Genomic DNA, 19375 nt, shown 5'->3' with positions numbered 1-19375 from the left:
CCTAATATAGTATAGCACTCATCAGAAACCATGGACAGCTCTGGTCATCTCCCTTCTGACCAAACAAATGCCAGAGACATTTTATTTCTGGGTCAAACTAAGTTAGTTGTGAAGTACACTGAGTGTACAAAACATGCACAAAAGCTCTTTCCATGACATAGACTGACCAGGTGAAAGCTATGATCCCTTATTGATGTCACCTGTTAAATCCAATTCAATCAGTGTAGACGAAGGGGAGGAGGCAAGTTAAAGAGGGATTTTTAAACAAGACAAAAGATGTAAGTGCCTTTGAAAGGGGCATGGTAGTAGGTGCCAGGCGCACCGGTTTGTGCCAAGAACTGCAACGCTGCTGAGTTTTTCACACTTCACACTCCATGTGTATCAAGAATGGTCGACCACTCGAAGGACACCAGCCAACTTGACAGAAGTGTAAGGAAGCTTTGGAGTCAACATGGGCCAACATCCCTGTGGAACGCTTTCGACACCTTGTAGAGTCCATGCCCCGATGAATTCAGGCTGATCTGAGGGCAAAAGGGTGTGCAACAAAACATTAGTAAAGTGCTCCTAATGTTTTGTCCACTCATTGTAGATCACAGTAATAACTTTGGTACCGAATACTCAGAACTAGCCTGCCACTTACCAGTATGAGTGAGTTGACTGAAACTGTTTTAAGTGTCAACAGTGCTCTTTCCCACAGACACACAAACAAGCACACGCACATCCCATGCCACTGAGACTGTTCACCCATCTATCACACCCTGACTCACAGGCCAACCCCTCACTTCTCTACTCAGCCTGTTTTCACAACACACTCGTTCCCTGGAAGTGTGTGTGTAAGGAGGTGTTGTAATGGTTTGACTAGTAGCTCATCGATCTGTGTAGGTCAACCATGGCCGAGAGAGAGTGAGATGAAGGAAAGATAGAGGGGGGAGAGAGAGAGAGAAAGAAGAGAGGAGAAAGAGAGAGAGAGAGAAGGACAGATACAGAGTGGGGAGGAAAGAGAGAGAGAGAGAGAGAGAGAGAGAAAGAAGAGAGGAGAAAGGGAGAGAGAGAGAAAGAAGGAAAGATACAGAGTGGGGAGGAAAGAGAGAGAGAGAGAAAGAAGGAAAGATACAGAGGGGGAGGAAAGAGAAGGAAAGATACAGAGGGGGAGGAAAGAGAGAGAGAGAATGAAAGATACAGAGTGGGGAGGAAAGAGAGAGAGAGAATGAAAGATACAGAGTGGGGAGGAAAGAGAGAGAGAGAATGAAAGATACAGAGTGGGGAGGAAAGAGAGAGAGAGAGAGAAAGAAGGAAAGATACAGAGGGGGAGGAAAGAGAAGGAAAGATACAGAGGGGGAGGAAAGAGAGAGAGAGAATGAAAGATACAGAGTGGGGAGGAAAGAGAGAGAGAGAATGAAAGATACAGAGTGGGGAGGAAAGAGAGAGAGAGAGAATGAAAGATACAGAGTGGGGAGGAAAGAGAGAGAGAGAGAATGAAAGATACAGAGTGGGGAGGAAAGAGAGAGAGAATGAAAGATACAGAGTGGGGAGGAAAGAGAGAGAGAGAGAATGAAAGATACAGAGTGGGGAGGAAAGAGAGAGAGAGAGAATGAAAGATACAGAGTGGGGAGGAAAGAGAGAGAGAGAGAATGAAAGATACAGAGTGGGGAGGAAAGAGAGAGAGAGAATGAAAGATACAGAGTGGGGAGGAAAGAGAGAGAGAGAGAAAGAAGGAAAGATACAGAGGGGGAGGAAAGAGCAGGAAAGATACAGAGGGGGAGGAAAGAGCAGGAAAGATACAGAGGGGGAGGAAAGAGAGAGAGAGAGAGGAAAGAGAGAGAGAGAAGGAAAGATACAGAGGGGGAGGAAAGAGAGAGAGAGAAGGAAAGATACAGAGGGGGAGGAAAGAGAGAGAGAGAAGGAAAGATACAGAGGGGGAGGAAAGAGAGAGAGAGAAGGAAAGATACAGAGGGGGAGTAAAGAGAGAGAGAGCAATAGAGATGCAGGAAAGATAGAGGGAGAGCGAGATGAAGGAAAGATACTGAGGGGGAGGAAGAGAGAGAGAGAAGGAAAGAAAGATAGAGGGGGAGGGAGAGCCATAAGCAGGCTAAGAATATCCCCATGTCCAAATGTATCCATGTTAGGAAACAGCAGCAGGCCCGCCAGTTAAGTGAAGCAAGTCAGTGTCTGGATATTCTCACTGAGTTGTGTTCTCTTGTAACTGATGGTAGCACAGCTGGCTGAGGGGTCATTCTCAGACTCTATGAGACCACTGGGACTGTCAGTTACAACATGTGCCGAACACACAACTAGACAGACAGATTGGCAAGAGGAAAAGATGAAAGGAAGAGATTAGGGGAAGAGGCCGACAGAGACGGAGAGAGTGGTTCCTTCTTACCCATACTGCCTCTGGATCAGGGCGGGATGGACCTGCTGCACACCGATGGAGAAACCTGTGTGGCAGAGAGAACCCAGCAGGGTCAGAGACCATCAGATACTATATAAAAACAGCAGTGAGGGACATCATCTGAGAGGACAAGACGGAAATCAGACCAAGACAGACAGACATACAGAGCTTGCATAAGGGACAGGGTGCCTGGAGGAAGAGATCCTACCACTCATTTACATTTCATCTCTCTGTCCCTCCGTCTTTCTCTCCCTTGGTGAGCTGAACAGACTCTGGCACTGTTTAAATAAGCGAAACCGAGAATCTACGGGGACACTGACAAGAAACCACACACACACACAGCTCTGACCTCGTTGACTACTGAGTTCACCATGAATGTGAAGATAGGAGACTCATCTCTCCTTCCTTCCTTCCTTGTATTGCGCTCTCCCTCCCTCTCAATATCTCACTACCTTCAAACTCCTTTTTCCTCTCACATGGTAATGTTTTGTTTATCATGACTCCCTGGGTGAGTTGAGTCACACAGGACAAGGAAGAGTCAGATCTGCTGTTATTCCCCCCCCCCCCCCCCCCCTCTCATGATCACCCCCACCACCACACACACCCACACACAGACTCTCTCATCTCACAGAAAATACCAAAATACCATGCTCTGACATCTCATCAACTGCATGTTTGGAGTGTAACATAGCAACAACGCCCCAACAGAGGTACAGTATACTGCTGTGCGTCATTCACACATATGCTACATCTAAAAATGACATCCTGTCATCTATATAGTGGTGTCCTAGATTTCATCCCTGTATTTTCTCCACAGGCTGAGAGGAGAGTGAGTGTGTGGAGTCAATGGGAAAAAGATGGTGATTAACAGGCTGGTGGTTGGTAGGCTGGTGGTTAACAGGCTGGTGGTTAACAGGCTGGTGGTTAACAGGCTGGTGGTTAACAGGCTGGTGATTAACAGGCTGGTGGTTGGTAGGCTGGTGGTTAACAGGCTGGTGGTTAACAGGCTGGTGGTTAACAGGCTGGTGGTTGGTAGGCTGGTGGTTAACAGGCTGGTGGTTAACAGGCTGGTGATTAACAGGCTGGTGGTTGGTAGGCTGGTGGTTAACAGGCTGGTGGTTAACAGGCTGGTGGTTAACAGGCTGGTGATTAACAGTCTGGTGGTTGGTAGGCTGGTGGTTAACAGGCTGGTGGTTAACAGGCTGGTGATTAACAGTCTGGTGGTTGGTAGGCTGGTGGTTAACAGGCTGGTGGTTAACAGGCTGGTGGTTAACAAGCTGGTGGTTAACAAGCTGGTAGGTAACAGGCTGGTGGTTAACAGGCTGGTAGTTAACAGGCTGGTGATCAACAGGCTGGTAGGTAACAGGCTGGTGATCAACAGGCTGGTGGTTAACTTCTCTAGGATAGCATTCGGAATTTTGGATGAAAAGCGTGCCCAAATTAAACTGCCTGCTACTCAGGCCCAGAAGCTAGGATATGCATATACATTTGGATAGAAAACACTAAAGTTTCCAAAACTGTTAAAATAAGGTCTGTGAGTATAACAGAAATTATATGGCAGGCGAAAACCTGAGGAAAATCCAACCAGGAAGCACTATTATTTTGAAAGGCTGTTTTTCCATTGAAAGCCTATCCACCATACAAAGACTTAGGACCCAGTTCACGATATCTATGGCTTTCTCTACATGTGGCCAGTCTTTAGGAATTGTTTCAGGCTTTTACTCTGAAAAATGAGGGAGATCTAGCACTTTCAATGAGTGGACAGTGGACATTTCCAGCCATGAGTGCTGCGGCGTGATCGGGAACGCGCCTTTCTTGTTTCTCCTTTTCTATTGACGAAGCTTTTGTCCAGTTGAAATATTATTGATTATTTATGACAAAAACAACCTGAGGCTTGATTTTAAACATCGTTTGACATGTTTCTACTAACCTTTATTGTACTTTTTTGACTTTTCGTCTTGATGTTGAGAGCGCGCATTGTGCCTTTGGATTTCTGAACTAACACACCAACGAAACAAGGTTTTTGGACATAAAGAGGGACATTATCGAACAAAAAGAACATTTATTGTCTAAACATGGAAACCTGGGAGTGCCACCAGATGAAGATCAAAGGTAAGTGATTAATTTTAACGCTATTTCTGACTTTTGTGACACCTCTCTTGGTTGGAAAATGGTTGTATGGTTTTTGTGGCTTTTTGAAATCTGACACAGCGGTTGCATTAACCTTTCTAGGGCAGGCATTCCGCTAGCGGAACCACTGGACAACATTCCGCTGAAAAGGAAGCGCGCGAAATTCAATAATATTTTTTAGAAATATGTAACTTTCACACATTAACTTCCTATGGTATAGGGGACGCATGCGTCCCACTTGGGGGAAAAAAATAGGAAAAACGCAGCGCGGCAAATTCAAATAATGATATCAAATCAAACATTCATTAAATCACACATGTAAGATAGATACTCAATTAAAGCTACACTCCAGCCAACATGTCAGATTTTAAAAAACCTTTCGGCAAAAGCATAAAAAGCTATTATCTGATGATAGCACAATGTCAACAAAGAGGGTAGCATATTTCAACCCTGCAGGCGCTACACAAAACGCTGAAATAAAATATAAAACATGCATTACCTTTTGACAAGCTTCTTTTGTTGGCAGTCCAATATGTTCCATAAACATCACAATTGGTCCTTTTGTTTGATTAATTCCGTCCATATATATCCAAATGTACATTTATTTGACGCGTTTGATCCAGAAAAAAACTGCTGCCAAAAAACGCAACGCACTACAAAACATTTCAAAAGTTGCCTATAAACTTTGCCAAAATATTTCAAACTACTTTTGTAATACAACTTCAGGTATTTTAAAAAGTTAATCATCGATCAAATTGTCGACGGGGCTATCTGTGTTCAATACAGGAAGTAAACAAACCATGCTCCTTTTTACGTCTTGCGTAACTCTCAATAGTGTAACGTTGGTCCAGGATGTGCTTCTTCTTCATTGCACAAATGAATAACCTCAACCAAATTACAAAGACTGGTGACATCCAGTGGAAGTGGTAGGAACTGAAAACAGGTTCCTATGAAATGTCCCTTGGCAAAGACAAGTCAGGGAACAGTCAGAGGCAAAACATAATAATTTTTGAACAGTTAGTCCTCTGGGTTTTGCCTGCTACATATGTTCTGTTATACTCAGACATGATTCAAACAGTTTTTAGAAACTTCAGAGTTTTTTCTATCCACATCTACTAATCATATGCATTAGTATGCACTAATTATATTCCTGGCATGAGTAGCAGGAAGTTGAAATTGTGCACGCTATTTATCCAAAAGTGAAAATGCTGCCCCCTATACCTTAAGAGGCTGGTGCTTAACAGGCTGGTGCTTAACAGGCTGGTGGTTAACATGCTGGTGGTTAACAGGTGGTTAACAGGCTGGTGGTTAACAGGCTGGTGGTTAACAGGTGGTTAACAGGCTGTGGGCTGCGTGGTTAACAGGCTGGTGGCTAACAGGTGGTTAACATACTGGTGGTTAACAGGTTGGTGGAAAACAGGTTGGTGGTTAACAGGTTGGTGGTTAACAGGTTGGTGGTTAACAGGTTGGTGGTAGACTGGTGGTTAACAGACTGGTGGTAGGCTGGTGGTTAACAGGTTGGTGGTAGACTGGTGGTAGGCTGGTGGTTAACAGGCTGGTGGTAGGCTAGTAGTTAACACTGTACGAGCCTGACTACACGGCCCCCTCAGGGAGAAGCTGTGTGTGTCACCAAGTGTGTTGTCTGTGTACCATATAATCTAGAGGAATGTAGCTATAATAGTAGCCAACAGAGTGTGTCATCTGCTGCGCTCACCTGTATGTCTGTGTATGAGAGAAAGAGTGTGTGTGTGTGTGTGTGTGTGTAACACCTGTCTGTGGGCTGCGTGGCTTGGCTCCCAGGTAGGCCAGGTTGATGTTAGCCTTCCTACCGTCGATGATGGGGTTGGGGTCTTTACATGCCCGCTCTGCTGCCCCTCTGTCCATCATAGTCACCTGACAGGAAGAGGAAAGAACACACAGGTTTGGGTGTCAGGAAGTGATCAATCCGGTAACTTGTATCTCACCAATAAATCCCTGTAATCCCAGTAAAGCGTGTCAGTGGTCATACTCTTTGAGCTCTAATAGATAGTAAGATCCTGTGTGGTTATAACATAGTGTGTGATGGTAAAGTATGAAACAGAGGATTTCAGGGCTGAGCCGTCTGCTGCTGTGGGGGAGTAAGTCTCTCAGGTTAGGGGGCACCGGCATCCTGACCTATCACAGGGAATGGTGGGCGTCTTTGTGTGCAGGGAGGGGGGAAGGGTATCTTTCAATTCTATCATTATTTTACTAACAAGGGGATGCTAAATAAGAGCAATCAGTAACATGGTACATTGAAACACACATTCATTGTCTCTCTCTCTCTCTCTCTCTCTCTCACACACACACACACACACACACAGCTGTGACTGCATCTATTACAGTATAGATTAAGGCATTACAGTAAGAGTAGTCCCAAACTCTGCTAATAAATGAGGCGAAGTGAACCGAAACATGAAATTAGTAACAGTACAGGGCACTAATGGGACGGCGTTCTTTTTCTGCTTTTATTTCAAAGCATCATACTCTGGAGTCCTATGCGAACATTGTCTGTGCTCTGGACGGGTTGATTGCTGTGTTTCTGAAGGCTGCCGGGGGAATTAGACTGCTATGGTAAGTCAGGGTTGAAAACGGGAAGACTGTCCGGCCTGGGCCTGGGCCAGAGACAGAACACGCACTGGTTGGCTTGCTAAACTCATCAACATGAGTATGAACAGGCATGTAGGGAAAATATGCATTGCTTTAACTCAGCTCCCCTCATCGCTCTCTTGTCTTTTTATCCATCTCTCTCTCCCCCCCCCCCCCCCCCCCCTTTTCTCATAACCACACACAGCTTGACAAAGGGGGGTGGTGTCTGTCTGTGTGGAAGGAAGTCAAAAAGAAACTGCAGCCTTGTCTCAGAGCGCCAACACGTCACACCTCTGTGACCAGGGGATTACCTTCTGCTAACACACAACACACAGCCTACCCCAGAGAGGGAGGGAGGGAGGGAAAGAGAGCATTGAGCTATAAATGGGGAGGGGGAGAGAGAGAAAGTGAGTAGGAGGGGAACAAAGGGAGAGAGACTGCATGAAAAACAGTACAAACAGAAGCTCCTCAGGGACAATCCAGAGACCCTATTTGTGGACGATTACAAGACTGGGAACATAAGCACACTACCCCATCAGAGGCAGAGGGTGGAAAATCTGAATAGTGAAAAAGGAGGACCCTGAAACTGAGACAGCCTGGAACAGTGGCCGTGCAGGGCAACATCAAACACTTCCGACAGGACTTTCACAGAATCAAAGAGAGAGCACAGCAGGAGAAGCTCTGTTGGTGACGACTCCTCCACCCAAAGTGAGTAGGTCCACACCTCCCACAGACGAGCAACCCCATGAGTAGGCTTTTGGCCTAAAGAGAAGGAACCCAGACCTCACCAAAGAAATCAGAAATACAGACATTGTCACCCTGCAAGAAATATGGTATAGCGGAGACGGACCCACTGGTTGCCCTATAGGTTACAGAGAGCTGGTATTCACATCCACCAAACTACCAGGTGTGAAACAGGGAATAGACACAGAACAGTATATTTGACCTACAGTATTAGCTAACATATCAAATTCTAAAAAGTCCAGCGAAAAAAACTAAGAAAACTAACAATGAGAAATGATTTGATGAAGAATGCAAATCCAGAATTAAGATACCTATCCAACCAAAAACGAAGAGACCGAGAAAACCAGAATCTACATTTTCACTAAAACAGAACCGAAATACGCTAAGAAAAAAGAAGGAACAGCATGTCAGAAAACAGCTCAATGTGAATGTATAGAACCAAATCACTTCTGGGGAAATTGGAACACATTAAACAAACAACACAAATAGCTACAGAATATAAAGCAGGCAGGCATTGAGGCATTCAGTTAGTGTACGTACGATTGAACGTTAGGAATGGGCAAAACTAGTGACCAATGCATCTTTGAGCGTGACATGATCCAGTATCTCAGAAACAGCTGTCTACCTGGGCTTTTCACGCACGACGGTGTCTAGGGTTTACCGAGAATGGAACGACAAACAAAAAACATCCCGTCAGCGGCAGTCCTGTGGGTGAAAACAGCACGTTGATAGAGGTCGAAGGAGAATGGTAAGATTCTTGCAAGCTAAAAGGCGGGCCACATACAGAAAAATAACGGCGCAGTACAACTGTGGTGTGCAGAACGGCATCTCGGAGAACACAACGCGTGGATCCTTGTCAAGGATGGGCTATTGCAGCAAGCGACCACACCGGGTTCCACTACTATCAGCTAAAAACAAGAAGGGGCTCTGGTGGGCACACAATCACCAACACTGGAGAAGTAGAAAAACGAATCCCAGTTCCTGTTGCGTCATGCTGACGGCTGAGTCAGGATTTGGCATAAGCAGCAGGAGTCCATGGACCTTTCCTGCCTGGTGTCAATGGTGCATTCTTGTGGCAGTGGTGACTGGTGTGGGGAATGTTTTCCTGGCACACGTGATGCCCCATGATACCAATTGAGCAAGATTGAACACCAAGCCCCAAATAATTCTGTCTGTTAAGGGTCCAACCCAGTACTAGATGGGTTTACCTAATAAACTGGCCAGAGTCTTATATCAATGAATTGGTGAGGGCACTAGAACAGTCTGCAGCACCCGGCCACACCCTACTAGACTCTGAAGTCAAATGTCTACTGTTTGCTGATGATCTGGTGGTTCTGTCCCAAACCAAGGAGGGCCTACAACAGCACCGAGATCTTCTGCACAGATTGGTTGACTTGGGCCATGACGGTAAATCAGTAAGACAAAAATGATGGCATTCCAAAAAAAGGTCCAGTTGCCAGCACAACAAATACAAATTCTATCTAGACACCGTTGCCCCAGAGCACACAAAGAGTTATACCTACCTCGGCCTAAACCACAAGGCTGTGAACGATCTAAGAGACAAGGCAAGAAGGGCTTTCTATGCCATCAAAAGGAACATAAAACTCGACATCCCAAGCATTAGGATCTGTTCAAAAATACTTTAAATCAGTTATAGAACCCATTGCTCTCCATTGTTGTGAGGTTTGGGGTCCGTTACAGAATAACGCCTCACCAAAGCGGAGCATCAGGGAGTTTTTTTGTGAGTCTAGGTGACGTCGGGTCCGGGTGCCGCAACCGGGGATGCCTCAGCTGGCTCGTCAGGCTTCCATGCCTGAGCAGGTTCGTCAAGTAACAAGACCTGGTTGTCCAGTCAAGCATCCGTTGCCGAATCTACCGAGGAAGCCTCAGCTAGCTTGTCAGGCTCCCATGCCTCAGCTGGCTCATCAGGTTCGCAAGACTTGGTTGGCTCGGCAGGCTGCAATGCCTCGGCTGCTTCGTCAGGCTCCAATGGCCCGGTCGGCTCGTCAGGCTCCCGCGCCTTAGCCGGCTCCCGCACCTCAGCAGAAGAGACTGGTCCTTGGGACCGTCCCTCTGGTCAGCGTCCTGCGGTTGGAGCCGCGCGTTAGGGAGGGGGTACTGTCCCGTATATTCCCTCTCCGGGTACCGGGTACTGTCCCGCTTGAGGTCACCAGGCTGCTCATTATTACGCACACCTGTCACCATCATTAAGCGCATCACCAGACTCACCTGGATTCAATCACCGGCCTAATTACCTCCCTATACATGTCATTCCCTTTGGTTCTTTCACTAGGAGTTATTGTTTCTGTTCCGTTGTTTCTAACACGCTGTGTTGCTACTCGTGTTTCTTGTTTTGTCCATGTTTGTTTATTTATTAAATGATTCACTCCCTGAACTTGCTTTCCGACTCCCAGCGTATACATTACACTGGGGCTCTATTCATAAACTCAAACAGATTCCACAGAAGCCAAGGACAGCAACACAATTCGACCCAACCAAATTATGAGAAAACAAAAAGATTACTATTTGACACTGGAAAGAATCAACAAAAAAAAACATACCAAACTGGATGCTATCTGACCCTAAACAGAGAATACACAGTGGCAGAAAAATTTACCACTGTGACTGACCCAAAATGTAAAAAAGCATAGTGAGTATAACCTTGCTATTGAGAGAGGCTGCCATAGCCTTTCTTCTCTCGAGAGCCAGGTCTGCCTATGTGCCCACTGCCAAAAAATGAGGTGGAAACTGAGCTGCACTTCCTTAACTCCTGCCAAAGGTAGGCCCATATTAGAGACACATATTCCCCACAGATCACACAGACCCACAAAGAATTTGAAAACAAATCAAACATTGATAAACTCCCTTATCTGTTTGGTGAAATACCGCAATTGCAATGTGCAATCATAGCAGCAACATGTGACCCGTTGCGATGAAAACAGGGCAATCAGTGGAACACAAACAACATTGTAAATACAACCAATATTTTTCCGTTTACTTATCTTCCCCTACTATTCGTACTACAACTATCTTTTACACATGGTTAAAAACACTGTTCTGAACTGTGTAAATAAACCTGCGTGCAAATTAGTGTGATATATTTCAGAGCAAATAAAACCCTCACGCTCACATTATACACATATATTTGATGTTGTTCATCATTGTGTGTGTGTGTGTGTATTTGTCTGTGTATGAGAGGAAGTGTGTGTGTGTGTGTGTGTGATTGGAGAGGGAGCGGGTTGTTATTCAGGACTCTGAGATAATTGATGTTACACTTTGTAAGAGATAATCTACTCATGATAAAACATGTGACTGCAACGCCACAAACACTGCACATCCTTGTTGGCTGAAGCAAAGTGTGCAACACCAAGTTAAGAACCAGTGCTCTTTGCTTTGCAGATTACACAAGCACCTTCAGCCCAATACATAAGGGAATGTCAGCAGCACATGTACAGATCCATACAGAAAATGCCAATGAAACGTAATGGTTTTACATTTGGGTGTGGGAAATGTGCAGTGGGCCCAGCCTACCCAGTAAAACACAACTGAAACTTTAGCCTCACTTTCAATATGTTCTCAATTCAAGGTGGTTGGGTAAGCATTTACAGTGGCCTAATTCGAGGTGACTAAGGGAACAGTTTGTGAAAGTATCCTGTGATAGAAAATCTAATCTGGGTCCTTCTTATCTGTCACAAGGCACTTTCATCATTGGTTACAATGTAGTAACTTTGTTATAAGCCTTTTGTAATATAAAGTGTAATCAAAATAAATATCAGTGAAGCTACATGATACCACTGAGTTTTGACACCAAGGGAAACAAAAATATTGTGCGCTCAATAACTGACACTTTGGAACGCGCTCTGTAGTGCACTACTCACACAATTTCTCACACGTTACAGTAGTCCACTTCCTGTAGCCTACAATACGTTTCATTTACAGTCAAATGAAATGGTTTCTAAACAAAGAACACGGGCAGAAAATAACAGCAGACAGTCAGCCTGACATGCGTCGTGTCCCGCCAAAGGAAGGTTATGGAGGATTTGGAAGGGGGTATTGCACAGCGTGTTAGATGAAGTAGGATTCACTTACAAAGCCGTATCCTCGGGATTTCCCGGTTTGTCTGTCCGTTATCACCACGGCCTCGTCAATATCCCCGAACGTCTCGAAGTATTTTCGAAGGGATGCATTGTTGGTATGATAAGGTAAACCACCGACAAAAATCTTAGTGAAAGTAGTGTCATTCTGAATAGTGGGATGCATTGTCTCCAGACCTCCGTTAACAAATTGATGGAAAAGCATTTCTCCGGCTGCGTCCGAATGGAAAAACTAAACCGTCTATGGGGTTTAGTATAAACAATATAAACAATATAAACAGTCACAGGCGGTATATCAAAGTTCTAAACAACACAACTGGTGCTGGAGAGATGGAAGATTTAAATGCGCAATGGTTTGGTTTTCAAGCGCGCAATCAGGCTTGATTCGTCCGGGCTGTATCGATGCAAAAAATACTTATTTATTCCATGCTTTGAGTTATATCGAAGCAGGGCGACCAACGTACGGGCTACACTCCAGGTCCTTCTTGACAGGTGTCTTGAATACTCCTTCGAAATATCGTACAGGAGGAAGGGGGGGGGGGGGGCGATATATATTTATATTAGGGGAGTTTCAGACACGCCCACTCTCATTTTTGGCCAATACATAAGCGAAGCAACGCCCCCTGTGAACTTTATATGTGACGTCTTTCCGCAGCTCACGCCCTCCCAGCTGCACCCTTACGTTCTCCTAACACCTGTCTTTGTCTTTTGAAGACACAAAGAACACCGTTTTATGCTGCAACGAATCCACACGAACATACTTGACCGTGATCAATAGGTCATCTTAACGTGTAGGCTAATAGCCTAGGCTTTGATTCGACTCATGTAGGAGTTTTCAGCCTTTCGGGACTATGTCGAGTTCTAAGACATACGACTACGGAAAACGTATTACAATGAATTGAAACGGCGTGGACCTGGTTCCAAGTAACATGGAAACTGGCGCCCATGTTCATCGAACTGGTTTATTCTGAGTTGCTGTCATTTTATAAGTTCCAGGTTGCTGACCATAAAACATCACCTTCACTTTTGATTAAGGGCTACAGCAAGCGCAAAAGGCTTGGCTAGAGACAGTAACGCCCATAAAACGTCAGTTGAGGTGAGAGGAAATTGAGACGATTAAAGACAAAAGCGCACGCCAGGGGTGACCATTCACAGGAAAGACCAGATAAAAGGTTGTAATGTTGAGGTGACCATGTATTCTCTCCGGCTCAATTCAAAGGGCTTTATTGGCATGGGAAACATATGTTTACATTGCCAAAGCAAGTGGAATAGATAAACCGAAGTGAAATAAACAACCGGAAATGAACAGTAAACATTACACTCACAAAAGTATCAAAGGTATAGAGACATTACACATCATATTATGGCTGTTTATAGTGTTGTAACAATGTGCAAATAGTTAAAGTGCAAAGAGGAAAATAGATAGTCATGAATATGGGTTGTATTTACAGTGATTGTTTTTCACTGGTTGCTCTTGTCTTGTGGCAACAGGTCACAAATATTGCTGCTGTGGTATTTCACCTAATAGATATGGGAGTTTATCCAAATTTGAGTTGTTTTTGATTTTTTTTGTGTGTCTGTGTAATCTGAGGAAAATATGTGTCTCTAATATCGTCATGCATTTGACAGGAGGTTAGGAAGTGCAGCTCAGTTTCCACCTCATTTTGTGGGCAGTGTGCACATAGCCTGTCTTCTCTTGAGAGCCAGGTCTGTCTACAGCGGTCTCTCTCAATAGCAAGGCTATGCTCACTGAGTCTGTACATAGTCAAAACTTTCCTTAATTTTGGGTCAGTCACAGTGGTCAGGTACTCTGCAACTATGTACTCTATTTAGGGCCAAATAGCATTCCAATTTGCTCTGTTTTTTGGTTAATTCTTTCCAATGTGTCAAGTAATTCTCTTTTTGTTTTCTCATGATTTGGTTGGGTGTAATTGTGTGGCTGTCCTGGGCCTCTGTGGGGTCTGTTTGTGAACAGAGCTCTATGACCAGCTTGCTTAGGGGACTCTTCTTTACGTTAATCTCTCTGTAGGTGTATCATCCTAATTCTGCTCTGCATGCATTATTTGGTGTTGTACACAGAGGATGTTGCTGCAGAATTCAGCATGCAGTCTCAATTTGGTGTTTGTCCAATTTTGTGAATTCTTGGTTGGTGAGCGGACCCCAGACCTCACAACCATAACTGATTCTATAACTGATTCAAGTATTCTTTGCCAGATCCTAATTGGGATGTCAAAATGTATGTTCCTTTTGATTTGCGTAGAAGCCCCTTCTTGCATCATTCACAGCTTTGTGGAAGTTACCTGTCGTGCTGATGTTTAGGCCAAGGTATGTATCGTTTTTTGTGTGGTCTAGGGCAACGCTGTCGAGATGGAATTTGTGGTCCTGGCAACTGGACCTTATTTTTGTATTACTGAGATTCACTGTCAGGGCCCACGCAAACACTCTCTCTTTCGCTCATACACACACACACACACACACATTGGTGGCATCTTATGTGGGGAGGACGGGCTGGAGCGGAATGGTATTAAATGCATCAAACACATGACCATTCCATTTGCTCCGTTCCAGCCATTATTATGAGCAGTCCTCCCCTCATCAGCCTCCACTGACACACATAGGCGTCATGCCCGTAGGGGACACGTGACCCCTCAGATATGTTCTGTTAAGAAAGAAAAAAAAAGTTGTTTCTCTGTAAAACTACTAGCCACCTAGGAATTTTATGAAGCTTTAGCTAGCCCAGATAGGTTACCAATCTCCAAACCTCAGAACTAGCTACCAAGAACCCATTTCAGGCCATCAATCAAGTTAGAGTAGCTAGCTTGTCTAACTAGCTGGCATGCCTGCTGGTAAGGTTGGTAGACTTCAGAAAAGCAAGCAAAAACTAAATGTACTGAATAAGACTCACATTCTTTCAATCTTTTATCCAGATTTTAACATAGATGCAGAGAAGTATATTTAGTTACAGACAGCTCAAGAGGTATGCTTAGATACACACAAAAATCTTTTTCATTTTTTTACATAGAATTAAGCATAATGATTATGGCAAAAAAAGCAGTTTCAGGTGTTTGAAAAATGCTAAATTCTCCAACTTCCTGGCCCCCTCCGGACCAACCCCCAGGCCATTTTCACATACTTTGTGCCCACTCAGATTTTTAGGGGTGCATGACTACCCTGCACACATTTTTTGGTTCTCTCTCTCTCTCTGTGTGGGAAAAGGACACGTGGAGAGGCCAATTCAATACAATGTTCTGACCTTCAGTAGGCCTACTAAACAATGAGACAAAGAAGGGCTGAGACATTTTGTTTTTGATGACAGCGATAGGATCTTGGTGTGCATTTAGTCTCAAATTCATCTTTTGTTTGAAAAGGTTTGAGATTACCACTGTAGTACAGTGGCAAGGAGACCCCATATTCCAAATGACATGTGCTGGCACCTCTGCAGCCAACTGTACCCACCATCTTCCTCTTGACCCACCATACAATAACCCAACCACCCCCCCATCAGAGACAACTCTCACCTCCTCCCACTCTCTCACCTCTGGTTCCCTAGTTCACGCAGACCCTCAGTCTCCAGACATCATTTGTACGCATATGATAAGTGGCCCTATTCTTTATCATCTAGTCCAGTGCTTTACCCTCTAACCCAAGATCTCATTCCCTTCCCCCCTGGCCAAGCTAATTTGGAACTTTGAAACGTACTGTTACTTCAATGAAACACAACACACACACAATGTAATGTTTAAATATAAATTTGTATTTACATCAATATTAACATCAAGAAACAAGTAAGAAAAAATGCGACAGTAATTTACATCCTGAAATTATGACCGTGTACCCCCCCCCCCCCCCCCCACCCCCAGTGTTATTTTATTCCCCCATCTTATACATCAAGAGGAATCTTTTTTTTTTTTAAGCAAAAGCACGGAAAACAGTTATTTTGAATATTCAGTAGGCAAATATTTTTTTAATATACTTCATCAAGACTGAAACAAAAAAAATTCACTCTAGGCTACTCCATGATGTAATGAAGTTTCCATCAAACAGCTTAAAGATACTCTCCATTGTGTTAAAAGATAAGATAGCCGTCTTCAGCATTGAAGCCATTGTAAATAGTTTAGAGTCCATGGGATAGTCTCTTATCGTCAGACGTTCTACCTCAGGTTAGTGCCACTAAAATAGCTTCTTTTCTGAGTGGTCAATCTCATGAAAGAACTGTTTCGCGCACCACAACTTTGAACTGGCCATACATTTATAAGAGATAAAAATCAAGAAAATAAAACAACAATTACAAACAAGATTCAAATCACTTCAGCAGAATCAGACCCATGTTAACTCTATGTGGTGTATGAATGGGAACACACACACACAAAGAAAAACTGATTACATGTAGGTTGTGCAGCAGAGAAATGCACACACCAGTAGAGTACTTGCACCATCTACAACTGGTTTCTAAGCACTGCAGAATGACAAAACAAAAATCTTTGGATTGAGCATGTCTTAAAAGATTTTCTCACAAAGCTTCACAGAAAATACTACAATGTAAATGCAAAATCAAGGTTCAACATAAAACCATGTCAAATGTCCCAAAATAACCTTCAAACCAGACAGAGAGAGAGAGGGAAATCCAAATAACCCTCTAGTTTACAGCCTTCCTCAACATGAGCTGACTCTTCCTATTGACAAAGCGAAGCCACAAATATAACTAACCGCAGTGTTACTGCCCACATACAGTAAAAACCGACCACCACAAAACCAGCATCTGTGCCCAACGGAAGGGGAGAAAACTAGAGAAGCAGTCTTGATATTGTAACGACTCTGGGTTGTCTATAATAGCATACCTGTGAGCACATAGTCGCTGTTAAGTAGCCTGGCCAATTATAGAGTATGGAATTATACGGAATGGAACTATTTGTATTTTTTTATTTAACCTTTATGTAACTAGGAAAGTCAGTTAAGAAAAACTCTTATTTACAATGACAGCCTACCACACCAAACACTGGGCCAACTGTGCGCCACCCTATGGCACTCCCAATCACAACCAGATGTGATGCAGCCTGGATTTGAACCAGGTATTGCAGTGATGACTTTTGCACTGAGATGCAGTGTCTTAGACCACTGTGTCACTTGGGAGCCTGAGTACTAGAGCCATTGGAGTCATAGGGCCCTATCTAAAAAATATCAATCCACACACTGGTAAGAAACATGGACTCTCATAAGTCTAACACAATCACATGAAACCTCATCTGGCATTGTGTGTGTTTGATTGCTCTTAAAACAAAACAAAAACAAATCTATTAATAGAAAATGACAGGATCACACAAGCATCTCTAAATATACACAATGTCTTTGAAAAAGAGAAATGTATGATTTATAGATCACAAATAAAAAAAAGTGTTTTCTGAGAGAACAAAAGTGGCAGTTGTAGCTTTCTGAGAGAAATCGAGCCAAAGTATTTCAGTATTGATCAGAGAAATAGCCCCTTGATTTTCGCCCATGGTTGAAGTATTGAAAATAAAAGCTGTTTTGACCTACGACATAATAAGAAAATTATACTTTAAATATCTAGCCTGACAATCTGTGCAAAAACAGTATGTGACCTACAAAAGCATATATTTATATATATATATAATACATTTGAAGCGTATATACAATTTATATTCACAGACAAAATGTTAAAAAAATTCAAACAAGATGATTCGCATCCTAATACTGCACTACCATCGCTTTGACTTTGAGTAAATGGTGCTTCACTTTGCCCTCACAGGAGAACCAAGACAAAAGATTATTGCTAGAAATCTGCATAAACATACATTAAAATCAGGGATACCCTTTCTTTCACAGTGTGTGGATTACTTTAGGAATGAACTCATTCAATAACTGGCAAAAATCGCTATCAAGTGTTCCATGAGGTAACCAAGAATGTAAATCTTACGAATTCCTCCTTAAAAATACAATATACTCATGTTTTTTTTTTAAATGATCATTTATGAATAGTTGTATAGATATTGAGGGTAATTTTGCCCTCTGAAATAGGTCAGCACATTTTAAGGATCGACTTTAATTATCAGAACCTTTGAAATCCACTATCTTTCCCATAATCAACACACTGCAGAAGAAAGTGTTCTATAAAATCTGTGCTTACTGCCTTTCAATTGGTTAACCATTTAGAATAATGATCGTCACGGTAATCCATTTCCAATCAAAATAGTCCCCATCCTCCGACACACACAAAAGCAAAACAAGATTTTCTGTTATGCATTCATTCTTGGGTAAAGGCCTCTATGACCAAGAAATATTTCCACAATCCTTTTGACGACAGCCTTTCCGTAAAGTGCAATCACAGCCAACTAGTATTTATTTCTGTCGTACCTTAACCCAGTCTCCTGCAGGACCACTGTGTATGTATACTGACTCTCAATGACTTACTTCTGAGTTGTTTCATTGACTATAGGCCTGCTCATCAGCATAGTAATTTATCTTATAGAGGTAGAAGTTGCCCATGACCACAGATCTAGGATCAGTGTCCCTAATCTTAACTATTAGGGGGATGTGAAAATAGCTGACCCTGTGTCAGTGATTACAAGCAACTCCCACCTTCTCCAGCAATGGGACTACATCATATGTATTATGTCATTCATTAAGAGTGTATTCAGAGACCGGATGGGATACACTGCATACACAGAGGTCCTTCAGGACCAGAACTAGGGAATACTTCCTCCAGTGTTTCCCGAAGCAGAGAGAGAATTCCCATGCCTAGAGGTGAACAAAGCGTTAGTTACATCCCACGAGAGGATGTCTTCTCATGTCTGTCCATCCGTCCCCCCGTCCGTGTCTGTCAGAGCCAGATCATTATTAGTTGGGTGTCCCCCGCTTCAGTCTGTTTGGTCCAGCGAGTGGCGTGTGTCCAGTACAGAGACATAGAACCCAGAGAGAGGACTAATGAAACTACATCACTAAAGACTGATGGAGGAATGAAACAGTTGTGTATCTGTCAGTTTGTGTGTGTGTGTGTGTGTCACAGTGCGTCTCCGCTTTACATACATTACTGTTTTTGAGTGTGTGTGTGTGTGTGTTGGTGGGTCATGGCGTGTCTCATGTAACTGCATGTAGAATAGAGTGTGTCCTCGGTCTTGTTTTGTGAGACTGTCCTTGAGTTCAGAGGAACAGCACCCCCAACTGGTGGGAGTAGAATACCACTCACACGTACATTTGGTCCGGCACACACTGAGCACTGCACTCCTCTCTCTGAAAGGGATCACATTGAATCCGTTTCTGTTCCACCACACGCCTCGGTCTCATTCAGCAATATTTCTGTAAGGAACAGAGGTAATGGGGTTAGTTGTGTAGACATCGAGTGTGTGTGTGTGTGTCTCTGCGTGCGTACATAAATTTTGACAACACTCACACATGC

At 43.6% G+C, this 19375-nt stretch overlaps 2 protein-coding genes across 3 annotated transcripts in view; both read right to left on the bottom strand.

The window, feature by feature from the left end:
- The window catches only part of LOC109907786 (RNA-binding protein 38), a 35698-nt gene extending 23204 nt beyond the window's left edge, over window positions 1–12494 (bottom strand). Inside the window, exons 1-3 of the mRNA XM_020505994.2 lie at window positions 11960–12494; window positions 6289–6412; window positions 2381–2435 (exon numbers count right to left, since the gene is read on the bottom strand). Of these exons, the coding sequence (XP_020361583.1) occupies window positions 2381–2435; window positions 6289–6412; window positions 11960–12169 (389 nt within the window). The 5' untranslated portion in view covers window positions 12170–12494. The remainder of the gene's footprint in view (window positions 1–2380; window positions 2436–6288; window positions 6413–11959) is intronic.
- A 3203-nt stretch (window positions 12495–15697) lies between these two features.
- Window positions 15698–19375, bottom strand: part of LOC109907784 (nuclear receptor coactivator 3) — a 114774-nt gene continuing 111096 nt past the window's right edge. Inside the window, exon 21 of one of the 2 annotated variants that reach the window (XM_031793964.1) lies at window positions 15698–19275. In XM_031793964.1, coding sequence (XP_031649824.1) covers window positions 19264–19275 — 12 coding nt within the window. In that variant the 3' untranslated portion in view covers window positions 15698–19263. The remainder of the gene's footprint in view (window positions 19276–19375) is intronic. The other variant, XM_031793963.1, reaches the window with a different exon arrangement.

Source organism: Oncorhynchus kisutch, linkage group LG17 (assembly GCF_002021735.2).
Source record: "Oncorhynchus kisutch isolate 150728-3 linkage group LG17, Okis_V2, whole genome shotgun sequence".
Taxonomy (NCBI): Eukaryota; Metazoa; Chordata; class Actinopteri; order Salmoniformes; family Salmonidae; genus Oncorhynchus; species Oncorhynchus kisutch.
This window is presented reverse-complemented; position numbering and strand designations above follow the sequence as displayed.